Source organism: Pollachius pollachius (assembly GCF_949987615.1).
Source record: "Pollachius pollachius genome assembly, chromosome: 2".
NCBI classification, from domain to species: domain Eukaryota; kingdom Metazoa; phylum Chordata; class Actinopteri; order Gadiformes; family Gadidae; genus Pollachius; species Pollachius pollachius.
In genome coordinates, this window is record NC_136935.1 from 13,274,362 (window position 1) to 13,290,186 (window position 15,825).

General features: G+C 45.6%; 1 protein-coding gene across 1 annotated transcript; it reads right to left on the reverse strand.

The window, feature by feature from the left end:
• Positions 1-4,842: 4,842 nt before the first annotated feature.
• Positions 4,843-15,592, reverse strand: exo1 (exonuclease 1). The gene is made up of 14 exons (XM_079730827.1): positions 15,508-15,592; positions 14,609-14,812; positions 14,366-14,485; positions 13,899-14,022; positions 13,603-13,740; positions 11,858-12,070; positions 10,592-10,779; positions 10,131-10,233; positions 7,988-8,231; positions 7,373-7,592; positions 6,147-6,780; positions 5,917-5,997; positions 5,503-5,717; positions 4,843-4,959 (listed from the first exon to the last, which is right to left on the reverse strand). Exons 2-14 carry the CDS (start codon positions 14,767-14,769, stop codon positions 4,875-4,877), a joined length of 2,526 nt encoding a protein of 841 aa, XP_079586953.1. The 5' UTR covers positions 14,770-14,812; positions 15,508-15,592; the 3' UTR covers positions 4,843-4,874.
• Between the last annotated feature and the right edge of the window lie 233 nt (positions 15,593-15,825).

Below are 15,825 nucleotides of genomic sequence, written 5' to 3' on the forward strand. Positions count from 1 at the left end.
GATCACCATGGCGACTGTCAGCCAATGTGGAGGACTGAATAGTTAACTACTCTACTGTTCCTAATGAATCACTCCCCAACCCTTCTCAGACATCAAAACAATGCCAATGCATTGCGATACAATGTGACTCTATTAGCCATATATCAACCTGCCTGTCAATGGGTGTTGTCAGGTAAGGATCTAATTGATGAGCAATGCCAATGCATTGCAGCCACATGCAATGACTACCTTTCCAAATCTTTGACACAGATAATACGTATATATATATATATATATATATATATATATATACATATATACATATACGTAAGAGATACTGATGATAATCACAATTATACTCCCAATGACCACATGGTTGAACATGATTGAACCATAATCAGCATTCAATCATGTATATTTATACAAAATGTTATTTTACGCCTCATTGAATCAACCTTGTATAACAAAACAATCTACACTTGTTAGTTTGAGCCCATTAAAAGGCCTGAAAAACCTCAATAATAAACATAGCTATAAAGAAGTATAAATTGTTTAAGAGTTGCACTTCAGGAATCAACTAGCTGTTACCTTCCTCAGTTATGAATTACAGCTTAATGTCTATGAAACAATAACTGTTTGGAAGTGAACTGCCAGCCTCAAGTGAATGGGAGTCAATGGGATCAATATTCTATAACGATCATGTATTGATTCATCCCAGGACACTACATAAACCGTGACCGTGTATCTCAGATGCACACCAAACCAGCTGTTTAACATTGCACTGCTACACTGTCAATCTGGTTCCTCTCCACATTCGCATGTAAATGCAGTTCCGCCCTGGCTTGTATGGGTATGGCTCAGGCACCTGACCAGAGTCATCAGCCAGATAAGTTTCTGTGTTCTTCTGTTCCTATCAGGCGACATCACCCAACCCTTGCTCGAAGAGCGTTTCATTCATGTCAGGGATACTGTTTATTAATGGATCTGCGAGGGATGCTCAAGATAGGACTGATATGTTAAGGGACACTTCTCGTCGTAGGTAAATGGCGAGGACTCTTAATGTAAAAAGCGTGCAGTGCAAAGATGCAATTTTTATCTACCAACGGGCAGTCAAGTGTGGTCATAAAGCCACAATGACAAACACCTTGGATATTTGTATATACTTTAACAAAGACTACAGGAAACTTATTTCTGCGGGACTGTCACATGGTATTTAGGTTATGGCAGTTACTCATCTAAAGCAGTGGTTGTAGGTAGATTCAGTGAATACAGATGTCATTCCAGCCCTGTACTCAATTTGCATTTTAGCTTCCTTTGTCAGCCAGATCCCCAGTGCATACCTTCTTTGTCATGCCAGAATCTGACCGAACCAAGTCAAGCAGAAGGAATTAATTGCATTATTATTTTGTCTACTATCTGAAATATTAATGAATCGACTTTTGTTCAACATTTAATGTGGGACACAAGAATGCAATCAACTGTGTGTCTTTGTCATGTCAGACCTTATTTTGTACTGAACTCACTCCAGCCTGCAGTCAACACACACACACACACACACACATACAGTCGAAACAGTCAACTTTAGAATTAGAATGAAATTGAATTAAAGGATTAAATATAAAACACAAATAAGAATCGAGAAAATAAGTTTGGTAAGGAGAGAAGTCTCCCACTGTGCGCTGTAAAGCTATTTTCTCAGTCGGACCAGTTATAATTATCATTATTAAATCTATTATTATCCATTTTGACAAACATACAGAACATGACAGCTTGTTGTGAGCCATCGGCTGTCTGTGAGGCCCAGACCCGGGAAAAGGGAGCAGGGTGGCTGAGGGAGCCATGCACCTGCTCCTTCACCCCTAGAGGTCCAAGTGCCCTTTGGTCAAGGTGTATTTCATTTGTTTTGGTTTATCTTTGTGATGGTCTGTCTGTAGCCTGAATTAAGAAGAGCATTTAAGAATTAATAATAATTTAGCTATAAATAAGATTATCCGGCCTCCAGTTAGTTAACGTTGCATGACCTCACCTGCCATCATAGATTTGCAGCTGCTACCCGGGAACTTGATTGATCATCTCATTATATTTACAGCATAATTGTTACACAGCATCACCTTCAAATCCATCATCAGTTTTAGAACATAAGTTTAAGATGGCACATTCTCTGGAGCACCCCCTAGTCTATAAGATGGGTATTTCAAGCTGCTGTTTGCCATGTACGAACCAACGACAGTCACTCTTTCCCCTGCTACAGGTGGTCGTATTGAGGTGACCGACATGACAGTGTTCAGCCGGAGTCTTCACGTGTGCACAGTTTCTTTACCTACCTTACACTGCTTCAACTTTAACCCCCTGTCAAGGTTTCTGCACGGCCTGGATTCACGTTATAACAATGCCTATTGACACACCATAACTATGTTTCTACTATGTCAGGAACTCAGAAAGGAGTTTTACAGGGCAACATTTCTGGGATTCTTGCAAAGTCATGTCTGTAAGCATTAACATATTCTTCCGTGCTTAAAAACATCCATGTGTTTTCTTTCCTTGAGACCGATGAAAAATAGTTAAGGAAATTCAACATCAGAACAATATAGGTTTTTAAACCTATAACCTAAACCTATGTTTCTGTCTCCTTTTTCCAATTTACATATATAGTTATAAAGAACTAGAGCCTTTTGGGAATTTTCCCAACTAATCTGCAGAAAAAATACTTTATGTATGCAAGTGAAAATGACACTGGGTGGGTAATATGTATTCGTTGCTACATGTTCAAAGTTTGGACCAAATGTGTTTTTTGGCCTTGAGGCGAGACTTGTTCAAGAATCAGACGTGAATGAAAAAGGGATGAGCTACCCGATTCATGTTTCCATCAACTGTCTTGATTTCAGGCCTAAACTTGTACTGTTTAATGAAGGCTTAGGAATGGTGTCAGGTGGGCTCCGTACACACACGCATGCACACAAATGGGCATGCACCAGACCACACCCATGCACACGCTCACTCACATGTGCACACACACGTACAAACACACACACACACACACACACATTCAGTAACAGCTGCACGTGCACACACACAAACAATGTAACAATAGTTTTGTAATGGAGTGTTCTGACGCTTGGCAATTACCCTGCATCAGCGCACTTCTGCCTTGTCTCTCTGTTCAAAGACAAATTCTACTCCCTCAAAGACGCTAAGGTTCAGTGCTAAAGGGTGAAGGGATGTAACGGGGGGAGGGGGTTATTCTCAGTATGTGTTGTGTGTGTGTGTGTGTGATTTACATATGACTGACGATGGGTGATTTGGGAGACATCGTCAAGCCGGTTATTGCGACGTCGCCATATCTGCCAAGAATCTCCCCATTAACAGGAGGACAAGAATCTGGAGAATGCGCCGGTATGCATGTTCACTCCAGGGCGCTGTGCTGGGTGAAGAACTTGCAGAGGGCCGCGCACCTATACATGTTCAGAGAAGTGTAAGAAAATAATAATAACCTATGATTGGTTGGTAACGGACTGGAGAATGACTATTTATTCATTCATGGCTGAATAGGACTGGCCAAAATGCAGGCCCAATAGGCCTCAGCTACACAAAGGCCTTGAGTGTTTAAGGTTGATGTTCTGCTGCAGACTCAGAAATGTTAACAATAAACTACGAGAGATCAATCCACTCTGTGAATGAATGTTTAAGGGATTGCAGACTTGCGTACGTTGTCACAGTTGTGCAATAGGGTCTCTACGTCAAGATTACGAAGGGAATGCAGTCCATCGTCATTCTGACAAGTTTCTCTCAACATCCTTGTAGAGATGCCTTTGACACGACTCATGCACATTCATCTGGTTAAAAACACTTCCATTGAGTTTTATCAGCCATAGTGTTGCCCAATTCAACCACAATGTGGGTTGTTATTTTGTAATATTCAGAGAACTCATCCTAGTCTGATGCTGATGTGCTGTTGCAGTAGAATCTTCTGAGGGGTATGGGCGTTATTCCCCTTTCTTCAGCTATCTTGGTTCTATATGCCAGCTGAGTGAGGTAACTGAATGTGCAATTCCACATTCAGTTCCTCCATCAAGCCAGCGTTTAGACCCAGGATGGCCACTAGGTGAACAAGGCCCATAGCGTTGTCAATCTCCAGTATTTCACAGCTGGTACACAAAGATCAAAACACAAGCAAACATTTACTGAGCGGTTGACGCACAGACATGCATGATGGTGCATTGACGTGAACAGCAGTGTTCATGTTGTTTCTCTACAAACATGACATTCTGGAGATAAGTGAGATCAGTTCGATGTTAAACAACTTTATTGTCAAGATTAGAACGTGACTTGTATTCAAGCAAATTTTCCCTTGGGATGGCCGTTTCTCGAAATGTAGGTCAAGTAACCCGAAAGAGGTTTGGCATCCCTGCACGATAATGGATTGACTTAGATTTGTTACAAGGTGCTCATTTCTGATTTCTTCCACCTCAGACTTAACGAAACGACCCTGGCAAATGTCCTGCGCATGACAAAACAGTTCAAACTAGCTCAAAAGAATTTGTCTTGATAATGAATAGGATGCATTCTTCGGATCGAGCGTTGAGTGACATATGTGAAATATGAATTTTGGTTGTGAAACCCTCACTACCTCTCTGCTTTGAACTGTGCCGCTGCAATGCTGCCTAAAGCCTCCTCCAAGACCCAGATGGCATCAAAAAAACAACACCTTTTTTCTAAACAATTTGCTTTTATTAAAAAAAAAAAAGCATAGCATTCAGCAGCAGTGCGCCGCCTGAGCTTCATGTACATACACGGTATGTTGATAATCTACATGCACATGGCGAGATGCTCTGCACCGCGGTGTGGATATATAAAAAAACAGAAGGGCTGCTCGTCACAGAGTGGTGGTTTTCCGTCTAGAGCCCGGCGGCACCAGGGAAGTTCTCCTTCACGGGGGACATGGGGGGTCCTCTGGGGATGGGGCTCAGCTTCTGGTGCTCTCTGCAAGCAGACAAATGGGGGCTCTTAGGGGTTCTCTTCAAGACCTCCACTCGAGACACACCATAGGACATTGGGGTTTTAGTCAGACAGGCAGTGATGCCAAAGGAAGTGATGCCGCTGAAAGCTGTTGGCGACGGGATTACGACCACGGTGGAAAAGGGGGGGAGAACATTGGGGAAATCCAACCAAACAAGGGTGAACTTATGATCGGCATTGGAGAGGAAAACCCAAACGTTATTTCCGGAGCACAGATCATTAGAGATGTTGTTCACCACAGAAAGTTTATTTCTCCCCTGCGCATCCACACCACCATCCCCGCCCCTTCCCCCCCTCGCACTTTCAGAAACCCACGCCACAAATTCAGTTTGACGGGTTCAGATAAGACGCCAGTGTGCTGATGTCACCACCACAGAATTACAACGATGTAGGATTGCGTATCCAGGGTGTGTGTGTGTGTGTGTGTGTGTGTGTGTGTGTGTGTGTGTGTGTGTGTGTGTGTGTGTGTGTGTGTGTGTGTGTGTGTGTGTGAGAATGTCTCTCTACCTTTTAAATCCAAAGTTCTTCCAGAGGCTGCTAATGGTGGCCTGCATCCCGGGGCTGTTGTTCTCGTTGTTGGTCAGGGGCTTCTTGCCGAGGTGCCCCTGGGAGCCTGAAGGCCTCCTCCTCAGACCGCTTGCCCGGGCTGGGGCCACTGGGCGGAGCTTAGCTGGAGGCTCCGCCCCCTGGTTACTTGGCCTGGAGCGAGGCAACCCAGCAACCTGGTTTGAGTGATGAGAGAGGGAGAGAAGAGAGGGAACCATGGGATGGAGGGGAAGACAGAAAAATAATAAATTGGGATCCATATTTAAATCAATTGCAACATGACAGAGCGATGCAGTTGAGTCATCGGGTGGACCTCAACATCCTCACTGGAAGGAATATGGTATGATTGGGGCAGGGTGGGGTGATGCAGCCTACCAGTGATCGAACCACCAGGGGTCTCTTGGGGTCCTGTGGAACGTGTGTGGGTCCTTGGTCTGAACCCTTTAAGCCCGCTTCCTGCAAGAGAGACAATCCCATCAGACAGCGCGACCCCACTTCAACAATCTTCTCTGATGCTCATATTGCTATCGTATAGGGCCTGACCTTAAAAGGAGGGGCTCCTTTTAAGGTCAGGCATGGAACATAGTGACCGCTTGTTTACTCACAGCGTCGTCTTTGTGGCATGGCGACAAGAGGCAGGAGGCCGCCGAACCGGTCGCGTCAGCCACTCCCTCCACCTCACAGGAAGTGAGGTCACAGAGCGGCGACTGGGAGCAGTAGGCGCTGTCCTGGGAGGGCGGGGAGGCCGGCGGGGAGTCGTCCACCTGGTCGACCACCTGGGGGGCGGGGGACTCGGCTGCCGGGGGTCTCGAGCCCCAGGAGACACTCTCTGTTTGGCGCTGGTACCGCTGGAGCGCAGCGATGCCCGACACCACAGGGCTGGGGGCGGCTGATGGCCTGACTGAGGAGGAGGTGGAGTGGGCGGCGGCGGCGGCGGCGGCGGGGGTGGTGGTGGTGGGGGCCTGGGACAGACCCGACCAGCAGAACACCCCGAGGCCCTGGCTGGCAGGTCTCGGAGAGGTGGAGGTGATAGGGGAGCTGGAGGTCGTGGTAGGGGTGGAGGAGGTAGCAGCAGGGCTGGGGGTCTCTATGGAGGGTGCTTCGGGGCTGTCACTTTCCCCATCGTCTTCAGCGCGGCTAAGGGCGTTCTCTTCCTGTGCGCCCGAGGGAGACGCTGTATCATCATTTGCATCATCTCTGGTGCTCAAAGCAGGGGCCTCGCAGGACGCGCTGAAGAACCTGACAGAGGTGGGGGGGGTCATGTGATCAGCACGGATCAACCACAGGGCTAAGGTGTGAAAACACACACAAAAAACTGATGCAGCGCTATTTAAAGATTTATCGGAAATATGAATAATTTGCAAGTTTTTAATGTCAGCAAATTATTAATGTTTGGTGTGGGACACAAAACAATGACCTAACCACACCAGGTCCTGCTGCGCGTGGCCTAGCCGTCCCCCTCCTTCCCTCCCTGTGGCGCGTGGGCTGGCCGTCCCCCTCCCTCCCTGGTCCCTACCTGTTATGTTTGGGCTGGCCGTCCCCCTCCCTCCCTGGTCCCCACCTGCTGCGCGTGGGCTGGCCGTCCCCCTCCCTCCCTGGTCCCCACCTGCTGCGCGTGGGCTGGCCGTCCCCCTCCCTCCCTGGTCCCCACCTGCTGCGCGTGGGCTGGCCGTCCCCCTCCCTCCCTGGTCCCCACCTGCTGCGCGTGGGCTGGCCGTCCCCCTCCCTCCCTGGTCCCCACCTGCTGCGCGTGGGCTGGCCGTCCCCCTCCCTCCCTGGTCCCCACCTGCTGCGCGTTGGCTGGCCGTCCCCCTCCTTCCCTGGTCCCCACCTGCTGCGCGTGGGCTGGCCGTCCCCCTCCTCTCCCTGGTTCCTCCTCTGCAACAGGGTGGCGAAGCGGTTGCGAGCCCGGGGCGCCACGCTGCTACTGCCCCCTGGTGGCCTGGGAAGGGAGGGCTTTTCCTCCTGGTCCTGCTCCTCAGAACGGGCCCTCTTCAGACCAGAGGAGCCTGTGTATAGCCGCAGCACGTCCTGGTCGGACAGGCTGGAGTCTGGGAGACGGGGAGGTGGGTTTTTAGTGTTTAGTAATGAGAGGGTGTTCATAGTGGGTCATACGAGGCGAGCAGGGCATTCCCCCCGGCATTCCATTATAATCTATATTATTAAATATGATTAAGGTTATTATTAACAAACCAACATTTACTTCATGATGGCATTGAGGCATCCTTTAAATAGACCTACCTAAATGATATGCATCCGCATCCAACACAAATCACTTTGGATAAAAGCGCTCTGCTTAAATAACTTTCAGGTAGTAAACAGTAACGTTTGGTCCACATTAAAGTCGTTATGACTACACCATGCCTACATACAGAACCAGAGTGTCTCACCTCTACAAAAGGGACGCTAAAACAACCCAGAGGGGGCGGGCGGAGGGAGGACTCACCCTCTCTGGGTCTCTTCACCCCCGGCTGCTTGCTGGGCAGACGCAGCCCCTGGAGCCCCACCACCCTCTCCTGCCCCCTGGTGGAGGGAGGTGTGCGACGCTCCTCCTCCTCCTTCTTCACCAGGCTGGTGTTGTTGGCGGTGCATCCAGCGGTGTATCCCCGGCTCCAGATGCTAGCAGAAGCGCCGCTGGGCCGGGCCGGAGCGACGGTGTCCTTCCAGCAACGGCTCCGAGGTTTCACCGTCTGTGTGCGGGAGGGGTTGGCAGGTACTGTTTATTACTAGTCATGTAGCAGGAGGTTTGATCTGAGGGGACCTACAGATCAGGCTGAGGACAGTCAGAGCAAACTATCACAAATTAAGAAGTAGTAGTACGAAAAAGTACTACTTCTGTGTGAAGGAACTGTAGTGAACCGGACACAAAGTTAGCGAAATAACCGTTTTTCCTTAGCGGTAGTCGGGTGTTAAAATCAACAATGTTAGTTTATGAGATGTTCACAAAAGGGATCGGTCTTCAACGACTTGTTTTCATTATCATGGTTTAGTTCAGGGGTGTCAAACATACGGCCCGCGGGCCGCATCCAGCCCGCAAGATAATTTGATCAGGCCCTGACTTGTACAGCATAAATTTCCGAGTATGTAAAAAAAAACAACCACAGAGGACACAGAGTGCAGAGTTTTCCAGGAAAAATGGACTGAGAATTTTTTATTCACAGAGGTGAATACAAAAGCAGTGGGCTTGGTATGTAATCAGCCAGTTTCAGTGGTCAAAGAATATAATGTTCGGCCCCACTATGACTCATCATAAACAATAAATAAATAAATAAATAAATAACGACAGCATACGCGCAGTCAAGTTAAAACGTCACTCTGGGAGACGCAGCTATCTGGCGGTGACACCACCCATTTCCCATGTCTAACAGCTGTGCGTGCGACCGGATGTAATGCTGATATGGATCAATACAAAGACAAGATAACAGGATTGCTGCAGGAGTTTGAGCGGAGGTTTCAGGTCTTCAGTAAACTAGAGAAGGAATTTGCCGTTTTTCGCTTGCCATTTACAGTCAAGCCTTCTGACATGCCAGCCAACTCGAGATAATTGACTTGCAGTGTGATACCAATATGAAGGAGAAATTTGCGTCGGTGGGCTTGGGCACATTTTATCAATATCTCTTGCCAGGTTATCCCAAATTAACATCCCTGGCTGCAAAGGTTTTATCCATGTTTGAGACTGCCTATCTTTGTGAACAGGTGTTCTCTGTAATGAACCTAAATAAAACAAAGCACCGCTCAAGGTTAACAAACACACACTTGAATGACATTGTGAAATGTGCTGCTACTCAGGATTTGACACCTGATATTGATTGCACTCGTAAAGGCTAAAAGATGCCAAGTTTCAGGAGCCAGCAGCAGCAAATAGACTGCAGTGAGAAAAAAAAAAGTTAATCAGCAAGAAGGCCTGTGCTTAATTCTTGTGATGCTCTTTCAGAAATGTTTGCCCTCTGATGAATACAGATCTTTGAAAATAAGTTTACCCAGGTTTCATGTTAAAAGACAATGAATATTGTGCAGCACACATTCTCAGCTTCAGTAGCCTACAAAACAGTTTGATCTGATGTAGCCTAATCTCATTGCTCATGCACTGCTATAACTTTCATGTTTGTTTATTTTATTTATATGTGCACATTTACATTTTCAAGGCAGTATGATAGCTTTCTTCATAGCTCCCACTTGAGTTTGTTTAGTGTGGTGAGTTGGTTCAGGTGTTCAGATGTAAAAATGTATTCAATCAACTCTATAAAAATAAACCAGTTGTTAATGAATGTGAAATGCATTTTATTTCAATTCCATTGGCCTATCTGTGAATAAATGTGTTGTGCCAATATAGATCCTTTTGATCTGTGATTATTTAGGCTACAAATGTAGGCTGAATGATAAAGCATAGTACTGAAAAACAAAGCTAAAGATTTGGAGTTGACGTAGGTTATTTTGCCATTATTTTACTGGTCCGGCCCACTTGAGATCAGATGGGCTGTATGTGGCCCCTGAACCAAAATGAGTTTGACACCTCTGGTTTAGTTGATTGCGTCATTATAGCTCATCTTTAACGTTGTGCTCAGAAGGATGGGTTCTGGGTACCCTACCGGCAGAGTGACTTTGTCCGGGTTGAAGTTGTCAATCTTCTCCATGGTGTGGATGTCCAGGTTCCCCAGTGCCATCTGGTACCCTTTCTCATCCCCTTTGTTCCTGGGTTCACAATGTCAAGTGCAACGCTTCCAGAAAAATTTATTTGTTAATATCAGGTTCTCTCAGATTCACATTCTGCGTTTTTTAGTCGCTGCTGTTACAGCACCACCTACAGGTGGTCCATGTCCCTGCACACTTCAGGAATGCACCATCGTATTTCATAACAATTTGGATCTAGATATTCTGTTCTTTTCAATGTAATGTATTGGTATGTTGTTTTTCCACGCCTCTTATTTTAATTACCCTATAGTGAATTAACATACTTTGATATTAGAGTGTAGAGAATGTTGTGTTAATGACTGCCTTTCATGACACTGTTACTTTGCATAATCGGTCAGACAGCCAGACGGAAGGATACAGGCCAGCGTAGCTGAGGGTGCTGGGGTCCAGGTGCACTGGGTAGGGGTTGAGAGGCACCACCTTGCGTTGGAGCGGGTCGAACACCAGCTGGTAGAGGAAGGTGTTGTCAGCCTTGGTGAAGCCCTGCAGGTACTCCTCGGGTACGGCCACGCTCATCTTCAGGTACTGGCCCATCTTCCGGATCACCTGGGGGAACAGAACCGGGTTCACGCCTTGGATCCTATATAGAGTCTGAGCGCACTGCCTTTTCATTCTCATTCGCTTCTGCCTTTTCATCCTCTGGACCCAAAATGAGGATTCTGTGTCTCGTGCGACCCGACCGCAATCAGAGCACGCCGGGATGGGTGATCCTTTAGTAAGGGTCGTTTGTTGCGTAGCCAGACAAGCAACCCACTTGTATATTGGGATTCAAACCGGCCTGGAGTCAAACGTCCTAGCCTAACTTTGTTCAATGAGTAGATTTAAGTAATCGTTTCAAGAATTGAACAAAGTCTTTCCATTTTGTTAGAGCATGTATCATGTTTCCCCATCAGCTTCTTTAATGGCCATCTGCAGTGGAATTGGAATGATTTTAATGGAGAAAATTGGCTCTATTGGGGAATCTGATACAGCAGGGAATGTCATGATATTTTGGAGGCAGAGCTTCTGCATTCAGTTACTCTCTAAACCTCTTAATTGTTCATTAATAAGCACTTGTTCAATCAATATGCATGTAGTTGATTTATAGTAAATAGTTAATAGTATAGTTTTTAATAAAGAGTTATTGAATAGCATATAGTTTGCTGAGAGCATTTAGCGCTCACCATGACAAAGTCGGTTTTTGAATGGTAAAGCCTATTATAGTTGCAGTGTATGAACTCCGCGAACCAGCTGCAAACTAAAGAGGATGTTGTCACGGCCCTAGAGCACTGTTTTTACACCGATTGGTTGCATGTTGCACAGCTGTGACCAAATGTGTGCATGGACTTTCAACAGCCTTCATTAACAGCACATAACGCACACATTGTATTCCGCTTTAGCATGTGATTAGTATATAGTTCATCAATAGTAACAGTAATTAACAATATATTTTTTACATTATATTGCTAGTTAATAGTATACAGTTACTAGTATAAAGTCCAACACACGCACCGTGAACACGCATATCAACCTCTTTATTTAACTATATTGATGTGCACATCAATATAGTGAACTTCACACACACACACACACACACACACACACACACACACACCTCACGCTGGAAAAACATCCTAGTTCTCACCGCGAGTATGTCAGGGTTGTTGGCCATCTTGAGCAGCTTGCAGGCCTTCCCCAGGCCGATGCCGTAGAGCGAGGCCAGGTAGTCACAACCAGACAGGATGCACATGTAGCGGAACTTCTCCTCCGTGAATACGCCCCCCAGGGAGCGACAGCGACCCAAGTGGGCCTGGTCAATCTCCAGCCCGTTGCCTTCCTTGTCCATCTTCAACAAAACCTGATAAGCACAGTTACAGGCTCTTCAGTTGGAAATCGTCAACAGAACCTGAAGAAGTTACATGCTCTTTGACATGGTGAATAGAAACACAGAGTAACATGCTCTTTGACTTGACGTGGTGAATAGAAACACACAGTAACATGCTCTTTGACTGGACATGGTGAATAGAAACACACAGTAACATGCTCTTTGACTGGACATGGGGAATAGAAACACAGAGTAACGTGCTCTTTGACTGGACATGGTGAATAGAAACACACAGTAACATGCCCTTTGACTGGACATGGTGAATAGAAAGACAGAGTAACATGCTCTTTGACTGGACATGGTTAATAGAAACACAGTTACATGCTCTTTGACTGGACATGGTGAATAGAAACACAGAGTAACATGCTCTTTGACTGGACATGGTGAATAGAAACACACATTAACATGCTCTTTGACTGGACATGGTGAATAGAAACACACAGTAACGTGCTCTTTGACTGGACGTGGTGAATAGAAACACACAGTAACATGCTCTTTGACTGGACATGGTGAATAGAAACACACAGTAACATGCTCTTTGGTTGGACATTGTGAATAGAAAAACACAGTAACATGGTCTTTAGATGGAAATTGTGAGCAGAAAGACATCTCTTGGCTTTCATTCCTTGTTTCAGCTCAATGAAAACCAACCAACCAAAAGTGTGCAAATGAATAGGAAGGGGAAGTCAGAAGCTTTTATGGAAAGCAATTCAGGGGAATGTATTTTTACCCCATCATCTCCCACACTATACCACATGGCCAATAGGAAATAGGTTTACTTTTATAAAGTAATGAAGGACAACATAAACTGTAAACTTAACATCTAAACCGCTCAACATCCTGGTATTATGAGTCTAACCAGGGAGATCCTGAACATGACAACCAAGCTAACGTGGACTCTAGAGGAGGAGAAAGGGGGAAAGGGGAGGTTGAAGGGGTGAGGAAGGAGGGCAGTATTTATATATATACAAACAGGATTTATTTAATTTAAAATCGCATATCATAAGTGCTACAATGGTTGGTGCCTAATGCACCCACCTTGATAGTAATATTGTCATTTGAGAAATACTGTCGAAAAAGACTGCTTTACTATAGAAGTATAACAAACGTATAAAGAGAGAAAGAAACACAAGTGGCTTATTAATAGTAGGAAGCCTACAAATTAGAAGGTGCCGAAGCGAAGCAACAGTATTATGAAACCCAGATGGTAGGGTGGCTACAAATTGCGGAAAACAACGCTATTTGATCTTTTGTGAAGTTGTCGTCATTGTTGGAATAAATGCACCCGAGGACGACTGACATCACTGATCACACAGACACCTCTCTTTACTCTCGCACATCAGCACCATGCACATCAACCTAGTGCACCTAACATTCACCTCTGCATGGGTTGAGGCCCAAACTCGGTGAAAGACTGGCGGGGGAGAGGTAGGTCGGAGAGCGGGAGGGAGCAACGGGGAGAGGGGGAGAGGAGATGAGAGCTAGGACAGGGGAGTGAAGCAGACCTTTTTGCAACCGAAGGCCAGCAGGTCAGAGTCCTCTGTGATGATGGCCTGGGCCAGGCCCACCTTGCTGAGGAAGGCCAGCTGGGCGTCCGCCTCGTAGGGAGCCACCACACAGTCCACCCCCCTAGCCCTGGCAGCCTAGGGGGAACAAAGACAACAAGAGACATTAAGCACGGATGTCATAATGTTACAGAGCATAATACGGTCCATAATGTTTACCGCACATGTCCATAATGTTGACATTTACATTCGGTGTGATCATTGGTACAACAGTTACATGGTGGCCTTGTGCTGACCTTGATGACATCATGGGCCATGGAGGGCGTGACATTGACAGACTTTGTGAAGCAGTCCCTTGCTTCGGAGAGCTTCCCCTCACGCAGCAGCTGCTTTCCCTTCTGGAGGTTAGCCTGTCTGCGCCTGGACAAACAACAATAGAATCACTGTCTAACCCTGACCTGTCTCTTTATCCACTGTCTAACACATTCCGGTATACACTGTCTAAAGTCTACCTGCTTCTTAATGACTCATCTCTGTATTCACTATCCAACCCCAACAAGTCTCTGTATTCTCTGTCTAACCCCTAACTGCTCATGATGACCATTACCTGCATTTCAGTATCCAAACAGAGACCAGACTTAAATAGGCATCATCATTCTAAATTAAAAACAAAGAAATACTTACTTTATTTGTTTTTTCAATTTAAAGTCTATTGAATTTCCGATGATTCCCACATAAAAAGACAATTAGTTAAAGAACTTACTCTCTACGAGACTTCTCCACCTCTCTCTTTGACGGTAGGTTGCATCCGTCGAACACCAGAATTGGTCTCACATCAAACGACAGGAGCATGTCCACAAATTTCATACAGTATGTGACGTACCTGGGGATGTGAAAATATCACTCCATTGATGAATATTCAAAGGAAAAATAGGAATCCAAAGGAAACCCCTGAACTATAATAACAGGTTAACATACCTTAAGTAATAAAAAAAGATAAACATACTGATCTGTTGGTTCTCCTTTGGCCAGCTTTTCAGCACACGAGAAAGCCCCTTTGTGCAGCCAGCAGTAGGTGTCCACGGCCACCGTCTGCCCTCGGTACTTCTTCACATGGACGGGCTCCGAAGCATCTTTAAGGAACTGGAGCAGACCCTGGATTCCCATATCGACGGCTGGTTCTCGAACTCTGGTCTGTTAGTTTGGATCTCTGAGGGGAGAGGGATGGTCAACATTACGCAGGGAAAATAAAGCACATAGACACATGACAACACCTCACTGCTTTCAATGGGATCCCTAGCTGACACAGTAACGCAGTAACGGGTCTTATTGTGACTTCAGTGGGTTGCTTTAGTATATAAACGGGTTTTAACCACTTAGTGGACCTTCTGCCACATCTTTAGATTAGACTTGGACACGAGTATTTGCGTTTCTCGTCTGGTAACTTTTACTGGTATGTTATCTCTCTCACATGTCTGTGTACCATGCTATCGAACAGAAGACCAAGTTCTTGGTCATTTTAATGGCATTCATGCTATGCTAGTTTGACCCACCGTCACAAGCTTTCAGAAACGACGACAACCGTCAACGTATAAAAAGCATCGACGAACAACATCTTATAAACTCGCAAAAGAAAACAACTGCGTCCAACAGCACGATTGCACATGAAAGAAGGGAATGAGAAAAGGTTTTTGATCAGAACAGTTGATTAAGTCGATGAATTCACTTAAACGGCTATTCTGTTGGATTTGTCAAGTATCATTGCAATGTGATGAAAACGCCCGACACAGTTCCAACTGCTTGCAGTTATTTGCAGCTGGTTCGTGTAAGATATAACGAAACAATGCAGTCTCTGACATAAATAAAGCATTGCTACAGATTTAGTCTATGTAAAACGACGCTTACCTGTGTTTTAATGTTATATTTGCTGTATAAAACTTATCCCACCGTCAGACTATGCACATATATGTTCATTTTTAGCGGCAAAAACTCAACAATGTCGTCAGCGGTTCCTATTGGTCCAGGATTTTTCTCACTAGCCAATTGGAAGAATGAAGAGGCAGGACTTTGTCGAACACGGGGTAATGTGTATATGACAACGTTTCGTTAATGGCCAACCTTTCATATAAAGTCTGTAAATGTCTACTGTCATTTTCTGAATCCATATACCGTGTCCTACGCTGTGTTTGTGTTATGTTCATCATTTCTGCAGCTCCCCTCTCC